At 33.2% G+C, this 23832-nt stretch overlaps 2 protein-coding genes across 6 annotated transcripts; one reads left to right on the top strand and one right to left on the bottom strand.

The window, feature by feature from the left end:
• Positions 1 to 704: 704 nt before the first annotated feature.
• Positions 705 to 10375, bottom strand: LOC105832908 (ubiquitin carboxyl-terminal hydrolase 6). 4 transcript variants are annotated; one of them, XM_012674247.3, is made up of 13 exons: positions 10151 to 10375; positions 9007 to 9253; positions 7976 to 8178; positions 7601 to 7881; positions 7256 to 7523; positions 6443 to 7176; positions 5834 to 6106; positions 4382 to 4639; positions 3459 to 3767; positions 3092 to 3309; positions 2821 to 2937; positions 2427 to 2545; positions 1885 to 2057 (listed from the first exon to the last, which is right to left on the bottom strand). In XM_012674247.3, exons 2-13 carry the CDS (start codon positions 9213 to 9215, stop codon positions 1885 to 1887), a joined length of 3162 nt encoding a protein of 1053 aa, XP_012529701.1. In that variant the 5' UTR covers positions 9216 to 9253; positions 10151 to 10375. The 4 variants fall into 4 exon arrangements, with proteins under 4 accessions (XP_028045475.1, XP_012529709.1, XP_012529701.1 ...); XM_012674237.3 differs by having other exon boundaries at positions 9007 to 9239; XM_028189674.2 differs by lacking the exon at positions 10151 to 10375 and having other exon boundaries at positions 705 to 2057; positions 9007 to 9215.
• A 5868-nt stretch (positions 10376 to 16243) lies between these two features.
• Positions 16244 to 23604, top strand: LOC105836850 (lipase 3). 2 transcript variants are annotated; one of them, XM_012681166.3, is made up of 7 exons: positions 16244 to 17001; positions 20413 to 20731; positions 21432 to 21546; positions 21994 to 22243; positions 22331 to 22577; positions 22864 to 23006; positions 23107 to 23604. In XM_012681166.3, the coding sequence occupies exons 1-7, from the start codon at positions 16960 to 16962 to the stop codon at positions 23248 to 23250; spliced, it is 1260 nt and encodes a 419-aa protein (XP_012536620.1). In that variant the 5' UTR covers positions 16244 to 16959; the 3' UTR covers positions 23251 to 23604. The 2 variants fall into 2 exon arrangements, with proteins under 2 accessions (XP_012536620.1, XP_012536619.1); XM_012681165.3 differs by lacking the exon at positions 16244 to 17001 and adding an exon at positions 18516 to 19795.
• Positions 23605 to 23832: the final 228 nt, after the last annotated feature.

Below are 23832 nucleotides of genomic sequence, written 5' to 3'. Positions count from 1 at the left end.
TTAAAAAATTGACTATTTGATATTAATAACGGAAGAGGAGTAAACTGTTAGAGTAAATAACTGCTTTAATCCATAACTGTATAATAATTATTATAACTGTACACAATGATTGATATTATCACGTTCTCTGTTTTAGAAAAGATATATCTAGATTACACACACTTTATATAACAAAAATAATGAAATATGATTGGGTTATTTGCAGTGCGACAAAATCATTCGCTGATACATCTACTCTACAAGAATGTACCGAATTCAATTGAATGTATTACTGCGCATAAAATTAACGTGGAAGCGTATGCGTAGCATGCAAGTAACTTAATATTATAAATTATCATATTGTTCGATAAAATAATTGTAATGATTGAAAGGATTTTCATAACTTTTATCCAAGTTTCAAAAGAAAAACGTTTAACACTTATTACTTGTATTTTACAACTTCAATTTTTTTTATTACAACATTTTTTCTCAGCTCATATTATCAATGAAACTTTTGTAATTACCGATATATGGTCTGCATTATCAATTCGAAAAAATTGATTCCTCTGTCAGTCATGTAACTACTCTGTATTATCGATCGTCGAATTATATGGTACTAGTTACAGATTGCGCAGCTGTCAGATATCGTTGCGGTACTGTCGAGGCAATATATAAAAGGTTTCAAAATTTACGAATAAAAATCAACAGCGAAATTAGCAGATTAAATAAAAATTTCGCTTTTTATTATTTTATATGCATTTTGATAAGATTGTGTTAGAATGCAATATTAGTGGATCAAAACAAATTCGCTACAAATTAAAAAGGCCGGAACTGGACGATTCAAAGGAAATCGTTTGCACGCGACGGCAATAGAATTCTTTTATACTATAGGAGATATTAAAAAACTTGGAATCGGTTTTATAACAAGCAGAAATGTTCGAGAATCGATTCGGATTGCGCATACGCGCCATCAAATTACAATACAGCGTATTATAACAATTTTTAACAATTCAAAAAATGGGCGTAAAACATCAGTATTACACCGATGTGCTAATGCGAGCGCGTGTTGAACTGCAATTAGTGTCTTGTAATAAAATTGCGATATATATATACAACTAATTTAATAAATAATCCATAAACGTAATTGCGTTTCATAAAATGTGTATATTCAATTTCGCTTTACAATCCTCTTGTTCTTGGATAACGAAGGAATATCGAATAAGCGCAACACTTTGTTATTGATAAGCGTATATTCTCTCGCTCCTCTGCTTAGAGAAAGAAAAAGGCATGATGAAGAGCGCGACATCCCGCCTTGGTAAGTGGTGATTCAAATTTGATTTCAAATATGACGTCCACCTTTATTTACTAGTAAATTACGTGTTTAGAATCCTCGACTTCTACATTTAACCATCTACTGTACAAATTCGACATACGTTTACAATATATGCAGTACAAATACGTTCAATTCTCTCAGTACCCGCGAATCAGGTCAAACTTTGTGCTAATGCAAAACGCCTTCAGCAAAATATCAATTGTGAAGACATTATCAAACTTTATCACGAAAGAAACGCACACAGCAACAGTTCTCAATATTCGCATGTAATTGAACGCAAATCGATGCGTATACCAAGTACGCTTTCCGTTAGTTTTAAAAGATAACTAGCAGAGGCAAGAGAGAGGGAGATGGATGCGTGGGGGAGACAAAAGCGCAACAAAAGGAATAAAGAAAAAGTTGCAAACGCATAAAGTATGCGAATAAATCTTTGTAGTGTCTGCACGTGAAAGAACGTAAATGTCAATCCCCCCTTTTGTCACATTCCATCCTTTTGCTACCAGCCCCATTCGTTCTTTCTCCTTTGACCGTTCGACTTGTTCTATCGGCTACCAAGATAAATATACGACTTGTTATATATTGCACGGTTTCAAGTTGGTCCCTTGTCGACTATAAAACAATATGTATGCATTGCTAAAATCCTCATCCTGTGGCTTCTGCCTGCTCGTAATCTCGTCATTATAATAATACCATACATCCGTACGAGGATTCTTCGCATACGCTGTATAATGGCCTGCAGACACGCCTGAAATTTAACATATAACAAAGATATTCATCATCTTTACGTATTCAAGTATATTTCAACAATTTTTAGAAGAAATATTTAATTTTAGACATAAAAAAATGTCTAAAATACATTTGCCATTAAAAAATTCCTTTAAAAAAAATGTTTTTAGATAAAAGCAAATAATATAATAATATAAATGTGTATATTCTATCGTTACTTCACCGTATTATTGTTTCTATAATATATAAAATATAATCTATATAATAATCTTTCTCTCTTTATTTAAAAATGTACAAGTATTTCCGATAATTTATAATAAAATCCTTTTTAAAATGATACAATTTAGAAAAAATTCATCAATTTTAAAATTTTGAAAAGTTTACGCACCTCCAAAGTGGCATACACAGGCATAGAGATCATAAAGGTGGCGCCCTACACTTAGGCCCACCAAAGGGAATGTGACCTTATCATCTAGCTTCATACTCGCACATTCATAAAATACAAATCTACAATCCAAAATAATGCATAAGTTATCTATGATAGTAAGGGCTATCGTACACAGAATGGCATAAACTGCTTATGCATAGCATAACCAAATCGCTGAACCAATGAGTATCTTATGTAAATCAATATGGTGGCTTTATGCTAAAAGTTCATCGGTTCAACTATCTTATGTTATATTATACATTTTGTATGCGATAACCCTAAAACATTTGTAACATCTATCTGTAACATCGATCTGTATTTTCAATATACAATAAAATACATACATATTACATACCGTTTAAGATATACAATGAGGAACTTAGGATATCGATGTACCGTAAGTGTTTTTGTGGCACATTGATTACATCCACATTTCGGACAGAACCAAGGATTATGTTCATCTAAAGTTTCACTAAAAAAATATGATATAAAAAATATATATAAGAAATATTAGCAATATCAGCAATTAAATTAACAACACACATGTATATAAAACAGTTAAGTCAATTATTTTCACTCAAGAAATCAATTAATAAAATTGAAATCATAGGAATCAATTTAATTACCTTTGACTAAATGCTTGAAGGCAATCATAAAGAGATAGTGGATGGTGCGGTCGTTGCTTACTAACGCTTACGTGATCGATAGGATGTAGAATCTTAGGAACATATTCGGTATAACGAACTGCAAGCGTATCACCATTTTGTAGCGCAACCATTCCCATCTCAGGTACACTACATCCCGTACAATGTGCCGTATACATACATCGTGAACAATGATGACCCTATTTTATAATTTAGTTATTTCAGTGTATTCTGATTAAAATAATCACATTATACGCAAATTATTTCTTCTCAAATTAGTATACCTTTGCCTTTGCAACACAAAAAATGAAACAACTTTATATTAGATCTGATATTAAAAATACCTCACCTGTCCATCGACGAAATGAATTGTATAATGTCCTTCGTGTGGCACATTCCTCTTGATGATATCATATAAATCTCGTGCGTTCACTCGTGACGGGAGTCGTATCAAATGAGGATAACCAAAAAGCTTTGTACCTTTGCGATTATTAGTCGTCTCATTCGTCGTGTCGTGCCTTAACACTAAAGGTACATTCAAAATACGTACGGTGGGCCTAGGTCGACCAGTTTGGTCTATTTTCGTAAACGACGAAGCTGTCATGTATGTAGAACACATTGGACACGTTTGTGGCTCCGTTTGATTTTTAAAGTAATTCTGTGAAGTAATACAACAAAAGCTTGGGGTTTGCTAGAAATGATTTCAATTTGCGCAACAATTTTATGATAAAAAAATTTCGCATTTGTTAAAAAAATAAAATATTCGATCAGTAGTAATAAGATAGCACCCTCAGGTTCAACGGCAGCATCAGATTAGTCTGAATTGAGTTCCAGGTATGATTACCAGGCTTGTGGATTAAACTAAAATAGCAGATTGTACTATGTTCCAACTTCACCGATTTCCAGTCACCTCTGCTCTTGAAAAGCTTCCCAGGCATTTTGGAAAACGTGAAGCTATTTCTGTTTCGTACGCAACAATTACGAGCCGTCCGGCTAGAACGTTTAGCAATCTTATCTCAGACCTTCCCGAGGTGAAAATAATGACAATGTATGTCTCGTTTGTACACCCCTTCCACTAGATTGACACAGCCGTTTTTCATCATCATTGGGATAGTTGCAATCAAATACGAAAAAATATCAACAAAATATAAAGATTTAACTCTAATATAGTAACATATAAATATTGTTATTTAAATATTGTTTATTGTAACAGAATAGTTATTTAAAAAATTATTTTTTTCATTATACTTGAACAACATGATAAACTCTCACCTCGATGCACGGATCGCACATGATGAAGTTACAGCTGTTTCCACTGTGCCTCTTCAAATCGCCATCCAACTCCTCGAGACATATCATACACGGTACTTCCTCGCCTGTGATCGTACATCTTTGGCAAGAATCCATCTCCGTTGGGCGGTCCCCACCGCCATCAGACACTGAAGTGTACGCATCGGGAGGTTCCGTGAGTTCAAAGGCGTATATCGATCGATTCGTATCATTGACGTGTCTCAAGAGTGTATTGTCGTCCTTAAATTTAAAACCTTGATGTAGAATCCAACAGAGTGATGTTTCCGCCTAAGTACGATAAGCTACAGCAAGCAAGTAATTCCCGAAACCTACGGTGCAAGGGGAAAATAATATAGTCAAAAAGCAACAATAGTAAGAGACCGGCAGCGCTCGTGAAATTATAACAAAAAAAAAAGAAGAGGAAAGAAAAAGATACAGAGATAACAGAGATAGAGAACAAAGAGAATTGTGATGAGCCTGTACGATGAAATGTAGCCCCGTAACTATATTTTCACGTTACGAGAATGTTCTTCCACAAAATTTCTTTAGGAGGGTAGTATCGGCGATAATCGATCCTAATCGACATACCACCTTCTTAACTCTCCAATTATTCCTTAATAACAGCATGTTATCTCTCGATTTATATAAAGCTCGATTATGCAAAGCAATAATTAGCACCTAGATTGTTTTATTTCATTTTTATTAGAATTATAATTCAAATAAGGATAGTCACACATCAATACAAACCGGTAAACACAGATGTCCGTGTCTATAATAAAATATATACACAATGTGTCGTAAATATTGGAAGGTTTCTACTCTTTTTCTTCTGTTGATTTTTGAGGTGACTGTTGACCATTGTTTGTAACGATACAAGCATATTCATAGCTGTACTGGCTTGACTATCTTTATTTAGATTTCTTTATACACGCGCGCGCGCGCAAATCAATCTTTATATAATTTAAAATCATATTTTTTAGTTTATCAATAATATTATGTTCTATAAAATGGTTACTGAAATTTTTTATATCTATATATACAATGCACAAAATCACTGATCAGTTTATGGTTAGTATTGTAACTTTGTATAACACATTTTTGTTAAATATATTTACAAATTTTTTTTTTTTTTTATTATTATTATTATTAACCTTTAGATAGGTAGTCTAGTACATTATATTCTGGTCAAATTCACATATTATACAATTATACTCTTAGTTATATCCTATGATACAAGAATGTAAATATAACGAATTTTAAGATTTCAACAATGAAAAAGTAAATTAATAAGCTCCATTACAAATCTAAAAGTATCAAATATTTAAGAAAACTATGCCCAGAGTTACTACCTCACCTACTTAAAGGTTAATACTAAAAAAACTTCATTAAAATACAGGCTTTAATAATAAAAAAAAAATATTTATTCGTACCTACCAAAATCTTCGCTATATGATTTTCCAACACCTCTGCAAGTGCAATATTTGTCACGGAAATATCTTCTTTGCCCAGTGTTTTTAACAATTCTTCTTTTAACTTCCCAATTCTGGACTGTTTATTTAAAGAAATTACACACCTCATGGGTTGGTCACCATTCGCGGGAACATAAGTGACATTCAATTGCCTCTCCATGGCATGAGGTAGCGGCACCGATAAATACATAAAAGGTTCATATGTAACAGAAACATGGTTACAAACTGAACACACAACCTACAACACATTTAAATCATAAAAATTTAATGTATTATATATAGCAAAATGTTCACAAATCTCAAATTTTAACTAAAGACAAATTTATTTCAAATTAATCAAATAGTTGAAAAAAAATACCAGTTAATTTTAAAAGCTTTATGACGTATACAATTACATATTGTGTAAAAGTAATATGAAACTTGCCTCTTTTTTTTCAAGGCAATGAAAACTCATTCTACTGTTTTAATATAGGAGACATTGACAGTAAATACCAATGATTCATGGTATTGACCCCAACGTACAATCTCCATATTTATAAACATTTATAAACGATATTATAAACAAAATTCTTACTGTGCTCTTAAATTGGCCTTGAAAAGTGTCAACTATAATACTCCTATTTGATCGCAAGTGCTTCGCCCAGTGCTTATCCGCCTCGAGCTCATCCTGTGCAGCAATAGCGCCATTTCCATAGTTCTGAGGAATCCGTGAACATTGGGTACTTTCACTACTAAGACCATCATGCTTATGATTCTTCTCCTGATCATCCAATCTCATACGTTTCACGTTACATTTTTCTAGACCGCTATCGTACTCTACGTCAGAACCAGTTGACGTAGAATCGAGACTACCGTTGACTTTCTTAACATTCACTTCTTTTATGCGTTTGATGCTAATATTCTTATTATCAAAATCATGGTTCTCCATAAGGTTTGAATTATCTAACGGCGTCCTGCGGACATTATCCTTGGGAAACTTCTGTGAGTCGTAATGAATTTCATTATTACACTCTTGTTGTGTTACTAAGAAATTAGCATTACTCGTTTTAGCCTCTTTGTGAATATCATATAAGCCTCCGTATTGAGGCACGCTTTTCGATAATTCGATTAACGTATCTAATCTCAAAGAACGAGTCGGAGTAACTTCATTTGCGCCTTCTTCGTTCACTTTGTTGTGAATAAAAGTGTTTGATCTCGCTTCAATAGTTTCATCCGAATCTAGTGTCTCCTCGTCATCTTCACCATTTAACGGTGAATCTCTTGGAGAATTTGTGATACTGTCGAGCTCTCCAATCGACGAATCAAACTCTTAGAAAATATTAAAAAATAACATTCAAATACATACAACATCGAAACTGTAATATTCTACATTGTAGAACTTTCCTACCTCTTGGAGAACCAGCCATAGTCACATTTGGGCTATTTGGACATTCTGGTGACAAACACTCGTACATTTCCAAAAGATCTGAATTACAATTAGAGTTGGTCGTGGCAGTGACAGGGGAAAGGGTTTTTCCATTTGAGTTTTCAATAGAATTAAAAGAATTGGCAGTGGTCGTAGATAGTGGAACCTGACAATTCTTGGCACACTTTGCCATATTCATTTGTTCATGGAGGGAATCCAACAAAAGAGCTAGAAATTCTTGACAGTCGTGCTGTTAAACATACAATATAATCTTATATCAAACCATAATAAATAATTAATTAAATATATTAATAATTGCATACTTACCTGTCTATAATCTTTGAATTGCGAATGGTAAGCACCTAAAGTTTGTTTAAATTCTGTTGGTCTAAGTACACTGTATCTCCCAGACCACATTTTGCCAAGGAGTACACTAAAGTGTGCCATCAATGATCCAGGTGGAGGCAGTTTCTCTCCTCTTTGCTGCAAATCCAAGAAATGTCGTAGGACAGGAGGAGTTGCGGTCAAACATTGCAATCCAGCTGCCATAAAACAGGTATTACCCAAGTTACGAAGTCCACATACGCCTGCAGGCAAAACAACTACCTCTGAAAGTATTTATTAAAAAAAGGATGAAAATATATCGTTCATTGCCATTAGTTATATATTCCAGACATTACATTACATATTACATACACTCACCCATTGGCGAGTCATCATGAGAATCTCCAGCCTCTGCAAAGATATTGTTAAGAGCCGGTGTACCTGGTGGCAAAAACGGACCATGTTCTATACCAGTGCCAGAATCACCAATAGGATCAGCACCAATGTCAGTAAAATCACTTAATCCCGATGGTGGAGGAAGAGGAATCGCGTAGTCTGATGTTGAACTGTTTGCTTCAGTCCTAAGAAAATTGTACAAAAATGCATTAAAGATAGAAATAATTGGACAAACAAGATATACACTTACAAGATATATAATTTGTTTAAATCACTTCACAAAATTTATCAAAATCTTCAAAACATGTTTACCTACAATAATCAGAAACTATTTACATAATACACTGTCTAATTTGCACAATGCTAAAGTTATACGAATAATAAAACTTCTAACATAACAAAGGCAACATTACATTTTCTTAATAAAATTTCAGAATTAAATTCTCATTCATGAAAGCAGAATGAAATAATTTCAATTTTTATATAAATCAAAGTCCAATTTAACCAAAAATAGTTCAAACCAACTTTATCACAATTTGCAAAGCAAATTTCTTTTGCTTTATAAAAAGCAACATAGTAATCCAACAATTGTAAATTTTCCATTTGCTTTGAACAACTTAAACAGAACAGTTTTATATTGTTCTTTCAAATTACTCGTAAATAATTTCAAAATAAAAGTTTAACCAGAATTCCACTAAAGTTAACAACTTGAAAAAATACTTTTTTTTAAACAAAGAGAATTTGTTTACTTGCAAAGTGAAATTGTTTGCTTGCAAAGAAATAGTTGAAAGTAATCACTCACTATCATTAATCATCTAACTTAATGTGTCACCAATTAGTGAGGGACAATGTGCAATTTCAGCTACGTTACATTGTGTAATTTTTATCAATATACAAAGCAGCCACATAAATGTTAATAATTATACCTAATAATTATTTATGTACTTAGATATTTCATAAAAAGACATTGTATAACTAAGTAAATTATGTTCAAATTATAAAAGATATTTTACCATGTATCTTCAATGCCCATATTAACTTCAGACGAGAGAGCTTTATCTTCTTGCAGCGTAAGAGTTTGATCCAAGGAAGAAGTCAAGGGGCTAAGACCAGTTGATTCTAATGCCTCCGATATTTCTGGTACATCAGGTAAATGAAAAATTCCTGATGTTCCAATCATTGAAATATTTTCAGCCTCTGTGACATCCACCTTATTGTCCATTCAGATAACAAGCCACAATGCAGTCTAAAACAAGAATCCTAAATCTCAATTATTTATTGGTAACATTTTATTCAGTTAATCATTTTTTAAAACTGTGAAGAATTAATTTTTAATATCATAAAATATTTGTTAAACAAAAATTTTGTATATAGTATAACAATTATACATAGTAGAACAATGTAACAATTTCTTAATACAAAAAAGGTTTTCTGAATAAAATACATTCATAGAGATGATTAAATCGCGTTCGAATTACGTATGATATGATGAGAAAATATTTATCTTTGGTAGATTCATGTCGATCAATTTTGATGACTAATGTTTCTAAAAGCAGGACAAAGGAACATTTAACGATACGACGAGTTCCTATTAAATGAGGCGAGAAAGAGATTAACATTGTAACGGAAGTTTTATGGCTAAAATATGAATATCAGAATTTTAATCCGATCACATTGCTATGCAGTTTATTACGATCCGTTATCCATCGATCTTGCAGACCGTGTCGAAATTGTTGCCTCGTGTAAGGTCATGAGAGACAAAACGGGAATTTTACAAACACACGGACCACCTCGTTCGCGCGATTATGTATCGTCCTAACCTGATACGCCCTGATTTCGTGCGATAACGTAAAACTCGTCACATTGCGTACGTGCCTGCACCGCGTGCACAGCGAACGACGATTGTCGATGAAACGTGGATTCTTCTTGGGATGAGCGAATGTGATAAGCGCGCGAAATTAGCGAGCAAGTTCAATATGGAAGTGAGCGGGTTCTCGAAAGTACGATCGGGCGGTGGAGCGAGGCCGTGTCGAGCGAACACGCGCCGTGACTTTGCACGTTTATCGCACGCATAACGGCGACCGTGCTGTTCGAGGTATCGCAGCTCGCGACAAGCAACGAATTATTGAAAATCGCATTGGGATCTCGACTACTTACACCGTGAGATAAATGAGCCCCGCGCTCTGAGGACGTCTACACCGCCATTGCAGCGTACAGCGTGATCGGTAGATGCGCGCGGGATGCGAATCCGTCTACGGCGCCTCGAGAAATGGACGTATTTTCGTATCCCTGCCTGGCTGGAGAATCGTGGTGAGAATCTACACAACACTGCCAGAGGACGATCATGGCGGTCCCGCTTGACGACAAACGGTATCGGCCACAAGCCAGCAAGATGGCGCTACGTAACTCAATCAAACGTGTTTTGTCCTCAACAATAGCCGCATTAGCCCGGATCTACAATAGTGTAGTAACCCTAAGGCCGGATCTACAATAGGTATAGTAAGCCTTAAGCCATAAGGAGTTAACCAATTATATTCGATTATTCTTCTCACATTCAATTATAATTGGTCAATTTCTTATGGCATAAGGCTTACTACACCTATTGTAGATCCGGGCTTACTATGGCCGGTATTTATAGTCGATTCTTAAGGCCTAAACACAATGCCAGGCAACAGGCAATAGGAACAGGAAATAAAGAAAGAGAAAAAGAGAGAAGAAGATCCTTTCTTTCTTTCTCTCTTTCATTATTTCTATTCCTATTGCCTGTTGCCTGGCATTGTGTTTAGGCCCTTATTTTTAAGATCATCTTAAGTACAATTTTAAGATACCATCAATCAATCACAGAGTCGTATTAGCATCTTAAGATATTACTTGAGACGATCTTAAAATAAGATTCGACTATGAATACCGACCTATGATTGATTTCTGCTTCTAAATAAAAAAACTAAAGGCAAGAACCAATCATATTAGAGAATCTGAGCGCTCACTGATCCGCTCTGTCTGCTGAACGCGCCCTATAATTAGTATATATATATTTATTCCATGTCGATTTAAATAACTTAAACACAAAAAATAACAATTATTTTTATCTTATTTAATAATATATATTTTACCCCACATAGAAACGAAACCTCCAAAGGACGTGACGTCCAATGGACATCTGTCATGGAAGTTTGAAACTTTCAGTGAACGTTCATTGGACATCCAATACAGAGTCATTGGAAGGGTGCGTTTGGGGAGACGCTATTAGCGCTACCAGCATCAGTCCATCTTCATTACTCATTAAAAGTAGAACAAGGATAAACTGATGCTGATAGCGCTAATAGCGTCTCCCCGAACGCACCCGAAATCTACAGTTCTGCATTGCGTACATCCATTGGACTTTTATTGGACGTCGTTAAGGATGTCTATTGGACGTTGGTGGGAGCCAAGGTCTGTAGATGAACGACGGGAGGGGAAGGAGGGTCGTGCCACTCATATTTAGGGCCATCACACACGAAATGGCATAACCTAGCATAGGCCGGTATTCATAGTCAATTCTTATGTTTAAGATCATCTTAAGTACAGTCTTAAGATGCCATCAACCAATCACAGAGCCGTATTAGCATCTTAAGACATTACTTGAGACGATCTTAAAATAAGATTCGACTATGAATACCGACCATGTGTATAGCATAAGAGCTCTAGGCCAATAAGCATCTTATGTATATCAATATGGCGACTTTATGCTGAGAACTGGGTATCGATCATGTAATTTTTTCCCTAGGGCGGAAACGTGAAAAGTGAAACGTTTCAAATTACTGTCTCTTTCTATTCAACACCAATAGAAAAAGATAGTTACATGAAACATTTCACTTTTCACGTTTCCGCCTTAAGGAAAAAATTACATGATCGATACCCTGATTGTATCAACGGTCTTATGCTTATGCAGCTTATGTCATTTTAGGTTTGTTCTGGTTGCCTACACTTTTACACTTCTACGAAAAGTATAAGTTCTCATTGGCTGGTTAAAAATATAAACCAATAAGAACTTATATTTTTCGTAGAAGTGTAAAAGTGTAGACAACCAGAACAAACCTTTTGTGTGTGATAGCTCTTAGGGCCACCGCACAAACTCTTCCATAACGCATTACGTTACGTTAAGTACTCCATACGAACCTAAGTTGTACTTAAAATTTAACTTAAATCAACGCACAAAGAAATCCTTAACGTAAGAACTTAAGAACTTACGTTAAAAGTTTCTTTGTACGTTGATGTAAGTTTAATTTTAAATACGAACTTAGGTTTATAGAGCACTTAACGTAACGTAACGCGTTAGGGCCACCGCACAAACTCTTCCATAACGCGTTACGTTACGTTAAGTACTCCATACGAACCTAAGTTGTACTTAAAATTTAACTTAAATCAACGCACAAAGAAATCCTTAACGTAAGTTCTTAAGTTCTTACGTTAAGGATTTCTTTGTGCGTTGATTTAAGTTAAATTTTAAGTACAACTTAGGTTCGTATGGAGTACTTAACGTAACGTAACGCGTTATGGAAGAGTTTGTGCGGTGGCCCTTATGGAAGAGTTTGTGCGGTGGCCCTTAGGGCCTTTACACACAAATTGACATAACCACAACAGTAAAATTTCGACCAATCACGTACTTGATTCAGCCAGTTACGGCAGATTACGGTTACGGTCACCAAATCCGACGTGTTAAAACCTTATGTTATGGGGGTCTATTACAGTTCTTAGATGAGATCACTCACTGTGAAAATGTGAAAAGTGAGCTACAGTGATTGGTGTATATTGTTAGTTCTAAAAGTATACACCAATCAGTGGAGAGAGTGCTGGAAATGTGAAAAGTGAGTGAACTCACCTAAGAACCGTAATAGACCCCATGGTTATGTCAATTCGTGTATGAAGGGCTTTAAAGGTCCTCACACATGAATTGACATAATCATAACGTAAGGTTTTGACGCGTCGGATTGGGCGACCATAACCGTAACCTGCTGTAACCGGCTAATTCAAGTACGTGATTGGTCGAAACCTTACTATTACGGTTATGTTAGAGCACTAAAAAAGTAGGTATTCTCACATCCGCCATTTTTCTTCAAACTAGCAAGTAACTAGCATAATGTTTTACATATATATATATAATACATTGCAATAACCTTTACAGTCTCAAGATCATAAATATCGTGTCTTTGTTTCATTCATAGACCTTATATGGACCGGCAATTGCCTACAGTTTGTGTATAGAAAACGGTGTCCAGAAGAGGTGCGAGAGAGAAACAGACTTTTTAGTACTTCTTTCTCTAAAATTACCGGAAATAACTATCGCGCATGTCAGCGCGCATGCATACATATCTATATACATATATATACACATATTAAGTTAAAACACGTAACTAGATTCGTGACCAATCATTGGATTTCAATGTATAATATGTGCAAGCATGCGCGAAACATATTTCCAGATTCTTTAGAGAGAGAAGTATGGACACGGTTTCGCTTGGTATTGCCAGTCCATATCTATAAGGTCTATGGTTTCATTGCTCTGGTTTACACCGAGCACTTGGTACGCGTATCAAATAGTGAATTTAAGCTGATCAGCCAATGATTAAACACATTCACTAGTTATTTATCATTTGATACGCGTACCAAGTGCTCGGTGTAAACTAGGCTATTGGCCTAGTTTACATCGTGCATTTGATACGCGTATCAAATAGTAAATAACTAGTGAATGTGTTTAATCATTGGCTGATCAGCTTAAATTCACTACTTGATACGCGTATCAAATGCACGATGTAAACTAGGCCATTGTCGCATAAAGTTTGGTGCTTCCAAAGATTATTGATGTGTATACAGAGTGTTCCAACGCACGTGGACCATTACTCGTAAAAAAGTAAAAGGGATCGAGATGAACATAAAAGTCCAATATTGTCTTGGGTTAGGTCTTGGGTTAAGTCTCGGGTTAAGTCCACCAATAATCAAGGTATTAATTTTTCAAATTATGCGAATGAGAGCGCGTCGAGAAAAGCTTGATCTGCTTGAGCCATAACATGGAAAAAATCTATTATGAATGTTTGATAAGTTTTTATTATTTACTATTCACAATTACGATAGAAATTAATTAGATTATTTGAGAATTCCATACGTTAATATCTCGATTATTTGCAGACCTAACCCAAGACAATATTGGACTTTTATGTTCATCTCGATCCCTTTTACCCTTTTACGAGTAATGGTCCACGTGCGTTGAGACACCCTGTATATACAAAACATAACTAATTTTTCATGCTAGTTAGAAGAAAAATGGCGGACGTGAGAATACCATAGACCTTATAGATATGGACTGGCAATACCAAGCGAAACCGTGTCCATACTTCTCTCTCTAAAGAGTCCGGAAATATGTTTCGCGCATGCTTGTACATATTATACATTGAAATCCAATGATTGGATACGTTTGGTCACGTGTTTTAACTTATGTGTGTGTATATATATGTATATACATATGTATGCATGTGTGCTAACATGCGCGATAATTATTTCCGGTAACTTTAGAGAAAGAAATACTAAAAAGTCTGTTTCTCTCTCGCACCTCTTCTGGACACCGTTTTCTATACACAAACTGTAGCAATTGCCAGTCCATATCTATAAGGTCTATGGAGAATACTCACTTTTATAGTGCCTTAAGCATACAATATCGCATACGACCTCGTTTCAAGAATAGACCCCCAGACCTTGATGGGGGCTTCATGGAGCCTCAGGGTGCGTTCAGGGAGACGCTATATTAGCGCTACCGGCATCAGTCCATCTTCATTACTCATTAAAAGTAGAACAAAGATAAACTGATACTGATAGCGCTAATAGCATCTCCTCGAATACACCCTCGATGGACGTCTGACGGATGTTTCGTGGATCATTACATATAAAAAAAATGTATTCTTAATAAAATGCAAAAGTGCCTTTTTTCAAGAATATTTTATACTTAAAGTAGAAAAGTCTCGATTTCACGCAACGTCCGTCATCGAGGCTCTCAGTGAAACCTCCACTAACGATTCATGAAACGTCCGTCAGTCGTCCATTGAGGGTTTGTGAAGCCTCTATTAATGATCCACCAAACGTCCGTCAGTCGTCCATCGAGGCTCTGTGAAGCCTCTAGCAATAATCCATGAAACGTCCATCAGTCGTCCATCGAGGGTCCGTCAAGCCTTTATTAATTATCCGCGTAATGTATAATGGATATCTTTTAAGATGTTTGACACAGATTTATTATAGAGGTAAGATGGATCATCTATTTGACTGCCACTATGGAAATAAATATCTCATAGAGCTATGAAAATTTATTGAATCTAATGGATGTCTATCTGATTTCTACTATGGAAGAATTAACATCCAAAATGGACCCATGGATCTCTAATGGACGTTCATCTGACTTCCACCATGGACATGGACATCCCATGGAGGTTTAGTGGACGTCCACTGGACATCCACTGAATGCCAATTTCTATGTGGGACATATACCCTTATATATTCTTTAAATGCTATCTCTAAGTCTGTTCTTTTCGAGTTTTTTCCACTGTTAAATTTTTCTTTTTTCTCTCTATATTGAATAGAAAAAAAGATAAATAGTGCAAAAGTAATTCAAAGAAATTAATATATATTTAATTTGTTTTAAAAAACTTATTCGAAACGGAAAGTTTATTATATTAAAATTTATCAGATTTGTAACAATGTAAAAAAAATGTAAAAAATTGATAATTGTGATCGTCTTGAAAATAAACTAAATTAATTTAGAGCAATATAAAGATACATAATTCAATTTACAGGATTCAAAATCTTAATTGATTCATACTCAGTTTTTAATTCACTTAATTTATTTTTACTAAACATTTACTTAAATATATTTTTAACTGTTAAAAAATATTTTAAACGTTCTAAAAGCCTAGAAAATTATTGAATTAGTCCACAATCTGATATTTTTTCGATTAATATATATAAATACATTTAATTGTTATTTACTTCTTCACTTTTACATTTGACGCAATTTCGTTTTTGTACTTTTGCATACAAAATTAATTGATAGGAAAAATTCATCTTTTTACCGCAATATTATTGGCTCCTTTTTCTAATATTAAATAATTAATTTTTTTCAAATGCAATTTTCTTTTTATGAGTAACAAGTACAAAGTTTACAGTCATCGCAGTATGCGCAGGCTCGGGTTTTGAAATTATTCGACAGAATAGAAACACATTAAATTTCTCACGAGGGAAACAAAATATGAACGTATCCGTGTCCTACGTGCCATTCAAAGAACGCGTAGTAGAAATTGTCAGATTATATCTCGTTTTCAGTCAGATTCTCCCCGGATAAATATTCGAATCTTTAATTTAGGCCCCCCTTCTCGACGTCCCCACGTCCGAACCTTACCGTGACATATATAATACTTGTGCGCGTCTCGCATTCGTACCCGCAGTCGTTGTCGTCGATGGAGAGACGACAGATTCCTCGGAATTTGTTGAATACGCGAACCGCGCGTAAATTTGTTCCACTGCGTTTTCAAAAACAACATTTTATTCGCTTTATAACGAAGCGACTTTCGCATCTAGACGCGACTAGACGCGATTAATAGTTAATCGTAAATTTCGGAAGAACTCACAAGAGGAAGTAAAGAAAACGCGCACCTTTCACCGCCCGAACATATCGCCTTTCTTTTGCAAGCGCAAACAAGGCCGAGGTACGACGGAGAACGTTCACCGGTTTTTACACCGCAAATATTTTGCGAGTCATTTTCTCGTAAGCCGCTTCTCGTGAGCCGTGTTTCAAAAAACGGAGCAGCTGTGTGAAATAGAGAGAAAGGAGAAACGTGGCGTCTTATGATCTGCATATTAGTCATAGTCCTGCAAAATAATTCGTGACGAGATCATCTGCAAACGTCACGCCGTCGTGGTACTGATAGCTTGACACCATCAGCAACATGAACAAAACAACGCTTCAGGACGAAGTTCATATGACAATGGTAAGATGTTATAATCGACAGTTATAAATTTAGGTATCATAATATTACATGTCACATAAATTAAAAATGTTATACAAAATTGTTTCGACAATGTTATCGCAAAAAGTAATCATAAAAGATGCGTCAAAGTAATATTCTACATAAGAACACGGATGCCAGATCGTAATAAACGCGGATGCAACAGCCAAACAGAAATGTTGATAGTGTCTGCACTGACACTTCTCTGATAGGGGTGTCGCGTCCACATTTGAAACTTGCGACCTGCATTCTGCGTTTATGTAAAATGACTTTTTTATGTAGAATGGTCTTTACATTTGAACTCACTCTCTCTCTGTACTGTTAGAACGTATGGTCATGAAACGTGTATGTGCGCTCAACTGCCAATAATTTTCGCGTTAAGCCCATACGTATATGCTACACATATGTAGTAGAGTCAGTTCCAGGTCCTACATTCTGGCAGCACAGTATCACGAGTGACAAGGAAAAAATGAAAAAATCTCTCAAGTGAAATTCTTTATTATTAGACTTGAAAACTTAATAACGTGTTCTCCAAAAACAAGAAATTCAATACATATCGCTCATTCGTGTAAATTCCTGCACGTAGAACTTGTCTTGGTGTCCCTGACCGAATTATTGATAAGGATATGATATGGCTAAGTTAAATTATTAAAGTTACTCGCTTCCGTCTCACATTCTCTTTGTGTTTTGCGTTGGTTACTAATTTGTTATATCGCTGCGTTACATAGACTCTTAATTATTATCTTATCTTTAATTATACAATAATTTATATTTTAATTCAAAATTTTGACGTGCTACAATGCAGCGTATTTCACGAAAAGCATGTTGAATATAGATAATTGGTGAAATGTATAAAAAAGTGCACGTTATCAGTACCTCAATGCGTCTCATAGAAATCAAAGATAAAGTCTAATGTTGAAATATTTAAATATGTGAGAGTCGTTCTTCAATCACGCAGTAGCGCTAATATCGTTGATGAATAATATGCAATATGAGTTTAGACTTTGTGTTGTTTGAGAATATGATATATTCCCATCTTAAAGACTTCTAAGAATCGTATAATCATAGTTGCAAGTGTTTATAAGACGCAGTCCATTTCTATCAATGCTAATCAACATTACTCTCTTTTTGTTTAACTTCCTTTTTATCTATTTTTAATTATACGAACAAGAAAACTCGAGAATAGAAATAGACAACTAGCTGCGTCTTGCAATATTTTGCACTTTATAATTGCACACTTACAATTACGTCTACGCCATTGTAGAATGGTTTTTCAAACGGCATACAATATTTATAAGATTTACGAAATATTTATAATAATTTGAATATTTTATTAATATTTATCAAAATATTTTATAAATATTTTTGAGGGCTTAGATTAAACAGACCATAAAGATTTCTCATAAATATCATAAAAATATTTATAAAAAAATATATATTTAATTTATAAAATTTAATATATGACACGTTAAATATTTTATAATATAATTTTTTCCTTCACATATATAAAATATCTATTATTAAATGTTTGTATAAAATATTTTAAATATAAATAGTAATAAATATTTTTCATAAATAATATGTGCTTTCTGTAAAGCGTTTTAATGTCAGCCTTGTAATGCTATTTCTCTAAAGAAAAAGAATCATCAAATTTAATCCTCTCATTCTGCTGGAGAAAATTACTATTCTGCCGAAAATCGATTATTGCTAGCCAAAATGTTTATTTTCTTTGTCTTCTTTCTTGATAAGCCTTATCAACTTAAATTATATTATGTTTTGGTCATTAATGACGTAATTAATGATAAGAAACTCATGACAAATTGATGTCATTATGTTTGCTGAGTTAGTGAAGCAATATATGGGCATTATATGTAAAATTTACGCACATTACCATTTTAGAACTATCGCTCTTATTCAATATACTTGATAATTGGATGAAATACTCGTCATATTCTATGCCATCGTGTTAAAATATTTCGCTCGACAAGTTAATCAAAACAACAGACAAAATATAAGACTTATTGAATGAAAAAGCTATCAAATTTAATGATTTTTAAAAATTGTTCGAAAAATACTGATTCAAAATTTGTAATATACAACAAAGGTCGGGTATTTTATGCGGAATGCGGAACAATTAAGTTTAAATCGTAGTATATCTCGAGCTTATCTTTGATTAGCTGATATGAAATATCGCTAAAACACGTCACTTTCTATTCACATCCAAAAATAAAATTCCGTCGAAATACGAACAACGTGAAATTGAATGATTTGAATTCAAGACAAAGGTTTATTATAAAAAAGATGCACACAAATTTTGGATCTGTAAAGCAGACATTCTATAAAAAAGATAATTATAGTTCTAGTAGCACTTTCCATAGTTCTCGAGTTTTATATAAAAATAAAAATAGAATTCTTCAATCCTTATATGAAAATAATTAAAATGAAAAAAATGTGCTAATTTTACGAAGTCAGCACGACACCTTCTCTCTAAGTACAAGAAAGCAATAAATATGATCGTTTTTAATATCAGTTACAAATAGTACTGCTGGAGGTCTACCATATTATATGTAATAACAAACAAAAATTTTAATAATTTTCTTTTTTTTTGCACTTTTAATATTAAACGGCACTCGGACAAAAAGTGCCATCTTCACAGATCCCACAAATTTATCTTTAATTAAAACGATAAAAATTATTACGTCATTAGCTTTAATGATAGATGAGATTAATAAACCGTCCAGATAAACAAGAGCCAAAAGAAACTCAAATAAATGATGTAATTATTAATTTTATTTAAAGTAAATAAAATAAGTTTATAGATAAAGAATTATTCGCAAATTAGAGAGTGACTTCAATCGAAATTTTTCTCCTTAATGAGACGAAATGATACGCTTTAACTTTTTGAGTGCACACTTCCGTAGCGAACCTTAAAGTGCACATGCTACCAGACTTTTTTTAACTTATAATATTCAAACTGGATTTTTTGAGAAAAAATATAAAGACTCTTTTGATAGTAAATACATATAGTCTTAAACTGCACAATTAAAAAAAATTATTATTGGAAAATAGGTTTGAAGTCAAAGATGCGTGTGAAAAAATGCAGACAATTTTGGCATCAGAATAACCCTCAATCTTTATATAATTTTAAGCAATTTTTCCAATTTTTGGGAATCCTTTTTAGTTGCAACAGCAACTTTCAAAAATTATTCAGGATAAATCCTTATAAAAATGTAATACTAGGCAATATTAAATTGATTAACAGAGTATTTTTAATACTCCAAATAAGTAATATAATCACTCCCAATTTAATACTGTCCAATATTACATTTGTATAAATTAGGAAACATATTTGAAAATATTTGCGTCTCATAAAACTATGTTATTCTGTTGCAGCCTGAACTGATTAAAGCCCATGGTTACGTAGCTGAGACCCATCAGATTTGCACACAAGATGATTATTATTTAACCGTGCATCGTGTGCTTTCATCTAACGATCGAGTACCATTAAATGCTGACAGCATCATAAATACTGATATAACTGTTATTGAAAATAAAAGTAGTAAAGATCGTAATTCGTCAGTTTCTCCTGATTGTCGAATTTTGGAGACCCTCGGATGCACAAGTTCAAGCTCTAAATTACCAATTATTATAAGCCATGGAATTCTATCTAGTTCCGCAGATTGGGTGCTCCTGGGGCCTCAAAAAGCTCTTCGTTAGTACCCTCAAATGATTTTATTTTTTTATTTCGTTGATTTTTTTATATTTTTGAATTTATTTTAGTCGTCTAATTTATTTCAGCCGTCTACACAAGCACAAAGTGGGTGATCTGGCAGACCAGACTAAATAGTCAATCCTTATGTATTTTGACTCGCTGAATCCGAACCCAAGGTCAGAATTGCTGAATTGGCTCATTTTTTCCTAACCTAAAAAAAAACACCTTGTAAAAGCAGTTTGGGTCACAAATGTATAATCCGGAGTGTGCAAGCTTGATTCATTCACAAAAGCTCAGACTTGTCATACGTACGTATTATGGATTTTCCCCGGGTAATGTGATTACACAAATTTGCACACTCCGGATTATAAATTCGTGACCCAAACTGCTTTTACAGGGTGTTTTTTTTTTAGATTAGGAAAAAATGAGCCAATTCAGCAATTCTGACCTTAGATTCGGATTCAGTGAATCAAAATATATAAGGATTGACTAGTCTGGTCCGCCGGACTAACCACTTTTTTTGTGTGCCTGTTATTTATACCAAAACCTCTTCTAACAGAGATAAAATATTAACAATATAATTATAAATTTATTAAATAAACTTAATTTAATAAATAATTAACAATATAATAATTATTCATCATTATAATATTATAAGTATTTAGAATTTAATACGTCATATAAACTTTTTCTATTGCAGCATATATTCTTTGCGATAATGGATTTGATGTTTGGCTCACGAACGCTCGTGGAAACACTTATTCTAGATCTCATAAATATTATTCGATTAAGGATAAAGAATTTTGGAATTTTAGGTAATCAAACAACTTAAATTGATAAATATGTAAAAAGTAATTAAGGTTGGGAAATAACGCGTTACATGTAACTCTATTACCATTACTTTTTTCTAATGATAACACGGTAATGTCATTACGATAATAACAAATTTTTATTACTTTATAAATATATACACACGTATGGAATATCTAAAATCACTTTAGATTTCGTATTGAACAGGTCAAACATCGACATAAACAATTGGACTCTACAAAAGTCATCAAAATTTTTAGAAAAAGTAACAAAAAATATAACGAATCATTATTGTTAAGTAACAAAAAATGGTAATGACTTATTTTTTACAAAAAGTAACGGTAACAGTAATTAAATACTAACATTATTTCTATAAAAGAAACATTTCCAACTCTAATAAAAAAAATAATGATTAATGTGTCAAATAATAATATTTATTATTTCTGTTATAGTTGGCACGAGATCGGATATTATGATTTACCAGCAACAATAGATTATATCTTAGAAAAAACTGGTTACTCCAAATTGTATTATATCGGTTACAGCCAGGGTACAACTGCGTTCTATGTTATGGGAAGCGAAAGACCTGAATATAATGCTAAGATTAAAGGAATGATAAGCTTAGCACCTACAGTATTTATGGGGAATCAAAGAAGTCCAATTTTCAAGATTACTGCACCTATTTGCAACGTACTTGTAAAAGTAATGCAATGTTTTGCTATTATATTTTTGATTATTCTTTTATGAAATCATATCATATCATTCTAATTCACTAATGTGTTTGAATAGGGATCTTATATTTGCAACATAAACCAATTTTTTCCTCGTAATAAATGGCAAAGTCTTGTATTGAAGACCCTTGTAAACAAAGCACCTCGTCCTGTGACGATGGGTTTCTGTTATTGTTGGTTTTTTCTTATTGCTGGATTTAACAGCGATCAACTCGATAAATCCATGTTGCCTTTAATATTCGAACATTCCCCGGCAGGTAGTTCAGTTAAACAATTACATCATTTTAACCAGATAATAAAAACTGGTAAGTAAGATCATAATCTTTGTAAATTGTATACACCATTTTTTTTTATTATAATTGAAAGTTTTAGTTTTGCCTAAAAGTTCTAGAATTCTTCGCATTAAAAAAAATCTGTAATTAAATATTTAAAAAATAGGGATTGAAAAATACAACATAAAATATCTTTATCAAACGCACTTTCGATGATATAAAGACTTTTTGCCTATCTATTTTAATTTAGAAAATAGAAAAAGAAAGAACTGTACTACTAGAACATGCTGTATATAATCTGTAATTTGTTTGTGAAAAGGATCTTTTCAGAAATTTGATTATGGCACTGAAGTAAACTTGACCTTTTATGGATCTATACAAGCACCCAAATATACTCTTGAAAGGGTAAAAGTACCTGTGGCAATTTTTTACAGTGATAATGACTTTCTCACTCATCACACTGTAAGTTTTACTATTTCAAGATTTTACATATTAATACTGCATTGCATCCTCTTTGGTATCATTATTATCTTTTATTTTAAAATTTCCATTATTGTTTCAGGATGTTCAAAAGCTAGTGGATAATTTACCAAATGTTATACAAACTGAAAAAATAGAAAAATTTAATCATATCGATTATCTCTGGGGTCGCGATGCAAAGACAATCCTGTATAACAGTATCTTGGCTGTGTTGGAGAAATTTTGATACGTCGTGATAATATTTTATCAACAAACAAATTATCTTATATCAATTTTATCATTTTATCCAATTAACATCAACTCAGAAATATCGTTTATTATTAGATTTTATTCTATGTATGAATACAAAAATCAGTACATCATATATAGAAAAATTATAAATGATCTGCAAGAATGAGGATACTCTTTTTGTAAACAGTCTATTTATATATTTAAATAAAATATTTAAAAAAGGCATTTAGTAATTCATAAACTGTATGCAAAATGTAGGCGACTTAAATTATTTTTATGTAAACTCTAAGAGTAAAAGGTGGATCTTGTAGATCTTTTGTAGATATAAAATAAAATATATGAATTCATACCTATGATCTTAATAATATTAACAAAATTTAAGCTGATTTAAATCAATTTGCGATCTGTTCTATTGACAAAAAGTTTAATATGTAATAGTTTGCTTAGACATAGTATATACTGAAAAATTTTAAAAACTTCTAATATTGACAAATATTTAAAAAAAAGATCTAGCAAATTTTTAACTAATAAAACTGACTTTTATTTAAAACATTTTTTATTATTTGTTATTAATCCC

This window comes from Monomorium pharaonis, chromosome 3 (assembly GCF_013373865.1).
Source record: "Monomorium pharaonis isolate MP-MQ-018 chromosome 3, ASM1337386v2, whole genome shotgun sequence".
Taxonomy (NCBI): Eukaryota; Metazoa; Arthropoda; class Insecta; order Hymenoptera; family Formicidae; genus Monomorium; species Monomorium pharaonis.
The sequence above is the reverse complement of the archived record's forward strand: the minus strand, read 5'-3'. Positions and strand labels throughout refer to the sequence as shown.